This window comes from Zonotrichia albicollis, chromosome 16, assembly GCF_047830755.1.
Source record: "Zonotrichia albicollis isolate bZonAlb1 chromosome 16, bZonAlb1.hap1, whole genome shotgun sequence".
Classification (NCBI taxonomy): domain Eukaryota; kingdom Metazoa; phylum Chordata; class Aves; order Passeriformes; family Passerellidae; genus Zonotrichia; species Zonotrichia albicollis.
Genome location: NC_133834.1, coordinates 2,651,531 through 2,661,313, shown reverse-complemented (window position 1 = coordinate 2,661,313; position 9,783 = coordinate 2,651,531). Strand labels below are relative to the sequence as shown.

Here is a 9,783-nt window from a genome sequence, read left to right as displayed (position 1 = left end):
GGGGTTTGAACACAAGGGCAGTACTGCAATGAAGCAAATTGAGGCTCCTTGGTGCAGAGGGGCATCACCCTCCCTCTCCCAGCCTTGACCACTCACCATCCTGAGCCACCTTTTCCCCTGCAGGTAGGTCAGTCACACCAGAGCTCCATTTCTTCACAGAATCCCAGAGTGGTTTGGGTTGGAAAGGACTTAAAAGATAAACTGCTTCCAATTCGCTGCCATGGGCCACCTTCTGCTAGACCAGCTTGCTTCAAACTTTGTCCAGCCTGGTTTTGGACAATTCCAGGGATGGTGCAGTGCCCACAGCTTCTCTGGGCAACCTATGCCAGGGCTTCAGCCTCAGAGGAAGAATTCTTTCCCAATATCCCAGCTAACCCTGCCCTCTGGAATGGAAGCCATTCCCCCTTGCCCTGTCACTCCAGCCCTTGTCCAAAGTCCCTCTCCAGCTCTCTTGGAGCCCCTCTAAATAGTCTGAAGATTCTGAGGTCTCGCCAGAATTATCTCTTCTCTAGGATGAGCACCCCCATCTCTCTCAGCCTTCTCCCCCTTCTTCTCCCTCTCCCAGCTTCACAGCAGTCCCAGCCCTGACATCACATTTCTGTTCTTCCTCCAGATTCCTCCAGTCCCCAGCCCAGGCTCTCATCCAACTCTTCAGCTTGCTTTCCCTCCAACTGAGGCTGGCCACGCTTCCTCCCTTGAGCAGAAATTCTGGTCCCACATAAACATCTGTCCTTAAGGCATCTCAAGGATCACATCCCCATCATGAAGCCCATATCATCCCCATTTGCATTAAAGTCAAACTGAGGACTCCAAATAACAAAAAATATGTTGGAAAGCTGGGATATAAGAGACAGCAAAACCCTGCTGTGGTTATTTACACAGAATAATGCAATTTCCTCCTCAGATTTGGCTTGAAAGAGAGGGATGTATAAAGTCTTGGAACAGCAATCCAAATGTGCTGAGGAGAGCCACGACCAGCCCATGGATAGCTCCTGGGACTGCTGGGTGGTTCCTGGGATCCCTGGATGGTTCCTGGGACCTCTGGGTGGTTCAAGTGGTCCCTGAACGGCTCCTGGGACACCTGGATGGTTCCTGGCACCCCTTCTCCTCAGCCTGCCCTTGGGGCACAGGATTTCACAACCTCTCCTTCCTCCAATCCCCCACCTCCTGTGTGGGGCTCGGGTGGGAGGTGGGATAATTTTGGGGGTGTAATGGGGGGATCCCTGGGGATCGCAGGGGGATCACTGAGGGGTGCAGGGGGGATCACTGAGGGGTGCAGGGGGAATCACTGAGGGGTGTAGGGGGAAGCAATAGGGGAGCACAGGGATGATCACTGAGGGATCTCAGGGGGATCACTGGGGCACAGGTGGGATCACTGTGAAGGCACTTAGAGGGTATCACTGGGGGCTTTCCCCTTAGTAGGGGGGTATCACTGGAAGTTTCTGGGGGATCACTGAGGGTCTCTGGAGGATCATTGGAGGTCTCAGGAGGATCATTGAGGGGTCTCAGGGGGATCACTGTAAGTTTCAGAGGGATCATTGAGGGTCTCTGGGGGATCGCTGAGGGTCTCAGGAGGGATCGCTGGCGCACAGGCAGGATCACTGTGGAGGCATTTACGGGGGATCACTGGGGGTTTCGGGGAGATCACTGGAAGTTCGGGGGGGATCACTGTAAGTTTGAGGGGGATCACTGAGGTCTCAGCGGGATCACAGTACGAATACAAGGCACAGCCCCACTGCCCAGCCCTGACAGCGGCCCAGCCCGGCTCCCAGCTCCGTGAGGGCCGCGGCGGCCGCTCTGCTGCCGTGAGGCGGAGCCAGGCCGGGCCCGCCCCGCTCCGTCACTGCCGGGCCCGCCATGGCGTCCGGGCCCGCGGGCCGCGCCGCTGAGGAGCCGCCGCCGCCGGAGCCGCCCGCCGAGCAGAAGCCGCCGCCGCTGCCGCCCGCGCAGGAGGAGTTCTCCTTCCTGCCGCTCGTCCACGACATCATCAAATGGTAACGGCGGGCACGGCCAGCGCCGCCCCCCGCCCCGCCGGGAGCCGCGGCCCTGCCGCAGCCGCGCCGCTCGGACGGGGCTGCCTCACTCACACCAGAGCTCTCGGGGCCTGCGTGAGGAGCGGGGCTAAGGGGCCCTCGGCGGTGATGTTCTCCCAGTCACAGCATCCGTGGGGATGCTCTGGATAGGGAGTGAGGCAATGGGATGCCCCCTCTAGTGATGCTCACCTGGCTCCCGGCATCTCCCGGATGTCTGAATGGGGAGTAAGGTAGTGGGGTTTCCTCTAAGTTGTTTTTTCATCCTTAGCATCCTCATAGGGCCTTGAACAGGGAGCTGAGCTATTGGATCCTCCCTCAAGTGATGCTCTCCCAGCCCTCACTTCCCCAGGATGCCCTAAAGAGGTAGCAGGGCAATGAAGTCACCCTTCTAGTGATGCTCTCCATCTCCCCAGCATCTCCTTTGCCCTTTTTATCTCAGCTGGAGTTCCTGGGAAGAGTTGGAGGGAGCTGGCACAGCCCCAAGCACATCTGCACTCTGAGTCCTACCTGGGTGGTGTCAGGGTCACCTGAGCAGTGCAGGTGCTCCCATGGCCCAGGTACACTGCCCCACCAGTAACCCCAGAGCAGGAGCATTCTGTGTCCGCTGGGTTATTGCTCCAGAGAACTCTACTCTTTGGCTGATAACAGCCTCAGGAAGTACAGGCAGTGCGTCAGGAATGCAGCCCATTTCTGGGAAGCTGTAAAAAGGGGGATGGCTTCCTCGGTGGGACATACACTGTTCTCTTCCCAGCTCAAGATAAGCACTGTACAGGTGAAAGGTACAAGAGTCCTGAGAACGGATGTGTTTCTGGGTCAGGATAATCCCTCCAGAGAATTCACCTTCTGAATTCCCAGAAAGGGGATGTGTCAGCCATGGAAATCTATCCAGGCAGGCTCTGTGCTCTCACCTGGGCAGGGTGAGGCAGTGGGCATGGGAAGCACGAATTGCTTTCTTCCTGCCCTCTCCCTCTGCGCCCATTGAGGAGCAGATCTGTGTCCTGCTGATGTTTCACTTGGAGCAAACATGTCTGAAAGGTGAGGGATATTGATCCTTAATGGCTCTGCAGCCCAAGCAGCCCAGTCCATGGCAATGAATACCTTTGACACACCAGTCCAGAATGGGTATGAGAGCACAAACACTGTAATTTCACCCAGTTTCCCCATTGTGCTCGCTGTAGGCCATCAAGTTGCCCCCTGACCTTGATTCTGTCTGATCTGTGCAGACACAGAGTGAGGCTAAATCCCCTGCCAGGTGTGTGCATGCACATCACCAGAGTGGGCAGTAGCCACGGGCCGAGACCTCCCAGGCTGTGATGTGTCACTGATCAGGTTGTAGTGACTCACAGGTGACAGTCCCAGGGATATCTTTGCCCTGTCCCACCGAGCCACCCACTCCTGCTGCCCAGCTGCCTCCCTTGGCTGCATGTGTGGCATTTCCTGGGCGGCTCGAGCTGACGGTGTGGCAGAAAGGTGGCACCAGGGCGGCCAGCGGTGGGATGCTGTGCCTCCTGTCCCTGACAGATGGCAAACGGGCTGTCCTCTAACTCTGGCTCGAGTGGCAGAGCCCAGCCCTGCTGTTCTGACACTGACTCAGCTGTGAGGACACATCTCCAAGGTGACTCTGTGCTCCGGAGCGAGGATGTATCGCGTAAATTTGCTGACATTCAAGGCTGGGTGCTGCTTCCTGTTTGGGTCTGGAGAAAGTTTTCCTAAACAGAGTCTGCTGATGTTTTCAGCCTTGCACAGTCAATGGCATCGCTGCTGAGGTCCCTGTGTGTGGCTCTGCCAATGGTGGGTTGTGCTGGTGTGGTGAAGGACGCTGTACCTGAGGGCAGCTTTTGTGCCCACTGTATCAGCACAGGCGGTGTTGAATTCTGTGTTAGTGCAGGCAGCTGCAGGTTCTTCCCACACCTTCTCACTCCCACCTCTCCATGAATTGCTTTGGTGGCTTGAAAACTACCCATCAGGAAGAAAAAACCCCACCAGCCCTGAAATATTTACCCCTTTGCATCAACCAGGCAACAGGCAGCTGTCAGTTCTCTTTGGGGAAGGGGATGGGATGTGGGGAGGACACCCCTGTCAAAGCCAGCCTGCAGCTGTGGTGAGTGACAGTGTCACCCCCTCCTCCCCCAGATGTGCCATGGGGTTGGTTGTGTGTCTGTTTCTGTATTTTTCCACTGCCAACCTGGCCCTGAGTGCCTGCATAATGGGGAGACATTATAGTACCAGCTGCAGTTTTATTTAGAAGGGAATAATGAATATTTTGTTCCAACAGGCTTTTGAAACAAGCGGCCGCCATCTGCTTAAAAGTTTTGCTCTCAGCCATGTCACGATTCCCCGAAGTTATAATCGAGCACCTCTCTGCCCTGGTCATGCCAAGCAGATTTATTTTTAGGTCTGGCTATTGAACAGGCTCCCAGTTTTTCAAAGACCATTAGAATCCTGCTCTCCCTGTTAACAGGCAGCCTGGAAGCGGGGACTTGCTTTTGCCTGGAATCAGTGAAACTTCTTGCTGGTGCTAACAAAGCTGAGTCAGATACTAATGAGGGTTCAAGGGCAGACGCTGCCTCAGACAACACTGAGCCTTGAAAAGCATAGAGCTGGCTGCAGAGCCAATTCTGCTGCTCTTGAAAAAAACACCCCAAACCAACCCAAAAAACCCCCTGCTGCTTCTCTTTTATTAAGTATTAATCCCCAGAGACTCATTTTAAAGCTCCCAAGTACCATTTTCTCTGCCTTTGGACACTCTCTGACACTTTGGGGAACAGTTTCTGTTTTCTGCTGTCGAGCTGTTTGGCTGCATTGATTTTTTTGTATTATAGCAGCAACAGGTCATGGGTGAGACTGAGATCTTTTTTTCCAGGTGACTACACACAACACATATGCAATCTTACCTTCCCCAAAGAGAGGTGCAGGAGTTCAGAAGGAGAATTTAGCTTCCTCCAGGGTGATGTTTGAAAGCTGCAGAGCAGCTCCTAACCTGATTAATGCATCCTGAGGTGACTGGATTGTGTGCTGGAAATTTGCAGGATACCAGGCTACCCCATAGCTACCCGTGTATATCCATATGTGTCATTTTATTGGGATAGGTGAATCAGGAGTGTGTACCTAGATACCAAGAGCAATTTTCCTAGTGAATTCCAGTTTAAACCCTGGTTGTATTGGAAATTACAGCGTTTTCATTAGGAGAATTCACAGTGTCTCGATTTTCTCTCCTCTGCAGCATGGACAAGGACAGCCAGGATGTTCACCAGGTACTGAATGAGCTCAAGAACAAGTTCCAGGAGATGAGGAAGCTGATCAGCTCCATGCCTGGCATCGGGGTGAGCCCAGAGCAGCAGCAGCAGCAGCTGCAGAACCTGCGGGAGCAGGTCCGGACCAAGAACGAGCTCCTGCAGAAGTACAAGAGCCTTTGCATGTTTGAAATCCCCAAGGAGTAGGAAAGCCACAGCTCCACTCTCCGGGTCTGAGATACCTCCTGTGCAGGCTGATCAGGGTGGCAGAAGTTGGCATTTCTTTCTGTAGGTTTTGTGGTTGCAGGGCTGTGGCGTTGTGCCTGTGTGGACCTGGGTGTGTGACGCTGGGCCAGGACACCGTGTGCTCTCCTGGGACAATGGCAGCAGCACCTTCCCTTGATCAGCTGCAGGACTGTGCACTTATATGTCCCATCTCCTGTTTTCTCTCAGGGTGGGGTTCTTCTTTTTTACATTTAAAGAAGCAGGAGATATTTTGCTTTCTCCTCACTAAGGGTCAAAGTACCTGCTGGTGAAAAAAGGGGCATTTCTGCAATTTTTTTTTACTTAAAAATGGCCAAACATCAAAAGGGAACATAAGAGGGAAGCATGAACTGTTTGGCCCTGCTCCTGGAAAGAGTCTCTGGTACACTTTCCATTCCCTGTGTGTTGGAAGAGGAATTACTACTTCAGTTACTTCTGTATTTCTCTTTTCAAACAGTCGGTGATTGTGTCTGAGATGAGTCAAATAAAGATTTATAAGTTCCAAACTGCCCTTGTTGTGTGTTCACTGTGTGGATGTGGGTGGAGCAGGGGCAGGATGTTGGCAGCACATGGGATCCTGGGCCCAGCTCCAATGACTTTCCCTCTTAAAACAGAGGAAGGGCAAGAATCAAAACAAAGGGCATAAATGATAAAAGCTTTTAGTTATTCCATATAAAGTCAGGCTCAACAGGACAGGTAAGTTCCACATCCAGGGGCTTCCCACAGCCACAAACATTTGAGCAGCTGGAACAGGTAATTCTGCCCAGTGGGATGTTTGCAGCTCACCTGTAGCTCAGAGATTTACTCTGTCCCCACTGAGATACTGTACTAGTACTTTCTTTGGGAAAGGTGCCAGTGTGTAAACTCTGAGTAAAGCAGAACACCGAGATAAACAAAGCACAATGTACACATTTTTTTATTACTGAAATTGCCTTTCCACCAGCCATTGCTTGTCTCAGCTCAATAAATTCCTGTGTCTCATGCCTGGACGATGTTTTCCATTCTTTTGCCAGTTGCTGTTCCTGTGAAATCAGGCATAGGCAGAGCTGGAAGAAACAGCTTGTTGCCAAAGAAATGTCTGGCACTTAGCTCAGGAGCAAGTTAACTCTGTAAACTTGAATCCAAGTTTCAAGTGAAACTGAGAGGGTTTGCTTGGAGATGGTTTCCTTTGCAGCCTCACTCCCCCACCTTTGTTTTGTGGCTTCAATATTACTTTTTTTGGCTGTTAATATGTACTAAACACAAATTTGTGCTGCTGCATGAGGGGGAAGCGGAGGTTACAAATGAGCTTTCTTTGAAAAGTGCTCCCGTTTCCCTTTCACTTCTAGCAATGATTACCGCACCTTGTTATTGGGAAGAGATTAAAAACCATCAGATGTAAAGGTGACCTTTCAAGCAAAGTACTTCCTTTACTCATATTGCAGAGTAAAAACAATATCCCAGCTGGGGTGCCAATGAATCAGTCTGTGTTGACATCATTAAAGCGTGCTTAGTTAATCGGCAGAGAGCATGAAACACAATCAGCTCTTTGGAAGGGAGTGATGTCAGTGTGCTGGGTGACTGCAGGCAGTGACTCGGGGCTGCCAGCACCGTCACTCTCGGCGTAGTGCAGTGAGGAAAGAGTGCAGGCTCAGTGACCCCTGGCAGTGAGCAGCTCCCTGCCTGGCCCCTCCTCACCCTGTGTGGCAAAACCCAGCAGGGCCTTGCAGAGGCGGGAACCTTTGCTCTGGGAGTCGGGGAAAATGGGGCAATACAGGGTTGGTTTTGTCACCTCGCAGCTCAGGCCTTTTGCTGAGCAGGCTTTGCTGTGGGATAGGGCAAGGAAGCAAAGGCGAACCCACAGGGTGTAATTTTTAAAAAGATTTTATTAATTTGTAGAAAAAATAAAACATCAAGTTTCACCCACGGTAGAAACACTTGAAGATTTTTTTTTGTTCATGTCAATGACAAACAATACCTACATAAAGTGCCTATTATATTATTTTGTAAAACCCTTCCCGCTCCCCCCCACCCTCCCCAAATCTTGCAAATCAAACAAGACAAATGTAAACAAGAGTCAGTTTTTTGGTCCATTGGGGCTGTAACTCTGCAATGTCTTTGCAACAGCTTAGGAGTGTCTTCTGCATGTGTTTTGTAGACACAGATGAACACACAACACAGAGCCAGAGTCCGTGCACAGCTTCTCAAGTTGGAAAAAAAAAATAAAACAAGAACCAACCCCAAAGCCCCAGGCAGATGCTGGCCAGGCCCCTGCCCTCCCTCGTGAAGGCAGCGCCTGAGGCTGGGTGGTTTGGGAGGGAAAGAAACACCAAGGTCTGTGCCCTCCACACTCCCCCTCCCACCTGGCTGCCCAGCAGCTCGCCCTTTCCCTGTCTGTCCGCCCAGAGGAGAGGCTGCTCCCAGCGACATCCCCTCCTGCCCTCCAAAGCCTCCCCCTTCGCATCCCTCGCTCCCAAAATGCGCCCCCGGGCAGGGAGATGATGAAAGCGGGAGGAGGGAGGCTGGGGAGAGGCGACGCCCTCTCTGCCCGGCTGGGCACCTGCCCAAAGTCAGTTCGGAAACGAGCATCTTTCCCCCCTCCTTTCCTCCTTTCCTTCCTTCCTTCCTTCCTTCTTTCTCGTGGCGAGCGGGGGCTCCTAGCTGATCACGCAGCGATCCTTCTCCTTGCCGTGCCCGCCGCCGATGGCTTTCTCGCGGATGTACATGAGGTCGCTGTGCACGCTGGGCCGCCGGGCGAAGGGGGCCACGATGCCGTACGCCTCCTCCGAGCCGCCCTCCTTCAGCAGCTTTTTGCCTTTCAGCGCCTTCTTGTGCAGGATGTCGCAGTACTGGACCGAGACCTTGCGGTGCAGGTCGGGGCTCATCTCGCTGGGCAGCTTGGCCATGGCGAAGAGCGCCTGGAACATCTGGTCCAGGCTGCTGTTCCTCTTGGCCGAGATCTCGAAGTAGGCACATTTTTTGGGGTCCCCTCCCACCAGCTGCTCGATCTCCCGGGGCTGCACCTCCCGGTAAAAGTCCCGGTCGCCCTTGTTGCCGCAGATGACCAGGGGCACCTCGATGTTCTCCTTGGTTTTGTTCTTCAGGCACGACTTGGTCTCCAGGATTTGCTGCTTCAGGCGCTGCACCTCCTCAAAGGAGTCTCGGTTGTCCAGGCTGAACACAAGGATGAAAACGTCTCCTGGGGACAAAGAGGGAACATGAGATGGTTGCAGGGATGGGGATGCAGAGAGACCACTCCTGAGCCAAGTACAGGCTTGGAGAAAGAAGGACCAGGCAGCACCAAGAAGAGCTGCCCAACCACTTGAACCCACAAAATCGTACCTCCCTCCTCCCAGGACTGCAAAACCATCCCCAAACTGAGCAGGAATCTGCCAGAGGGACCTCCTGACAAGTACCTGTGAGGATGGAGAGGCGGCGCATGGCTGGGAAGGGGTGGTTGCCCGACGTGTCCAGGATGTCGAGCTGGTACACCTCACCACGGATGCTGTAGAACTTGCGGTGGAAGTCCTCGATGGTGGGCGTGTACTGCTCCTCGAAGCGGCCGGTGAGGAAGCGGGAGACGATGGCCGTCTTGCCCACCTTGGAGGAGCCCAGGATGACCATGCGGTAGCAGTTCTTGGCGGGGATGCTCAGCTCGGCCTCGCTGGGACACATCTTCTTGATCATCGCTGCCAGTTTCATTGACGCCGGCAAAAGTGCAGCTTGCGCCGAGAAGGAGACGAGGAGAAGGAGGAAGGCGCTGCCTGCCCGGCTGCTCAGCCCCTCTTCCCTCTCAGGAAGGGTCGGTGTGAGCTCTGCACGGCGGCCGCCGCGTTATATGGAGCCGGCAGCGCCCGCCCCTCGGCGCGTCACGGCCCGGGGCGGCGGCGGCTGAGTCAGCGCCCGGCTCCGCGCCCGGCCCGGTCCGCGCCCCCCGCCGGGCTCCGGGCTGCGCGCTGCGCTCCGTTCGCGCTCCTGGGGCTCGGTTACCCGGTCCCGTTCACAGCCCGGTTGTAGCTCCGGGCTGCCCGCTCCGCTCCGTTCGCAGCCCCGTTCGCGCTCCTGGGGCTCGGTTACCCGGTCCCGTTCACAGCCCGGCTGGGGCTCCGGGTGCTTGGCAGCCCCGTCCCGCTCGCAGCCCCGATCGCGCTCCCGCTGCTGCGCAGCGCCGTCCCGTTCCCATCCCGGTTCGCACTCCAGGGGTTGCGCAGACAGATCCCGTCCCCATCCCGGTTTGCTGTCCCGGGGATTTACAGCCCTGTCCCGTCCCCATC

General features: G+C 54.5%; 2 protein-coding genes across 3 annotated transcripts; one reads left to right on the top strand and one right to left on the bottom strand.

The window, feature by feature from the left end:
- The first annotated feature begins 1,821 nt into the window (after window positions 1–1,821).
- Window positions 1,822–6,036, top strand: MED9 (mediator complex subunit 9). The gene is made up of 2 exons (XM_005487439.3): window positions 1,822–1,994; window positions 5,257–6,036. Exons 1-2 carry the CDS (start codon window positions 1,858–1,860, stop codon window positions 5,471–5,473), a joined length of 354 nt encoding a protein of 117 aa, XP_005487496.1. The 5' UTR covers window positions 1,822–1,857; the 3' UTR covers window positions 5,474–6,036.
- Window positions 6,037–7,377: 1,341 nt separating this feature from the next.
- Window positions 7,378–9,341, bottom strand: RASD1 (ras related dexamethasone induced 1). Of its 2 annotated transcripts, none has more exons than XM_074552676.1 (2): window positions 8,926–9,341; window positions 7,378–8,637 (listed from the first exon to the last, which is right to left on the bottom strand). In XM_074552676.1, the coding sequence occupies exons 1-2, from the start codon at window positions 9,209–9,211 to the stop codon at window positions 7,466–7,468; spliced, it is 1,458 nt and encodes a 485-aa protein (XP_074408777.1). In that variant the 5' UTR covers window positions 9,212–9,341; the 3' UTR covers window positions 7,378–7,465. The 2 variants fall into 2 exon arrangements, with proteins under 2 accessions (XP_074408777.1, XP_005487498.1); XM_005487441.4 differs by having other exon boundaries at window positions 8,020–8,708; window positions 8,926–9,339.
- Window positions 9,342–9,783: the final 442 nt, after the last annotated feature.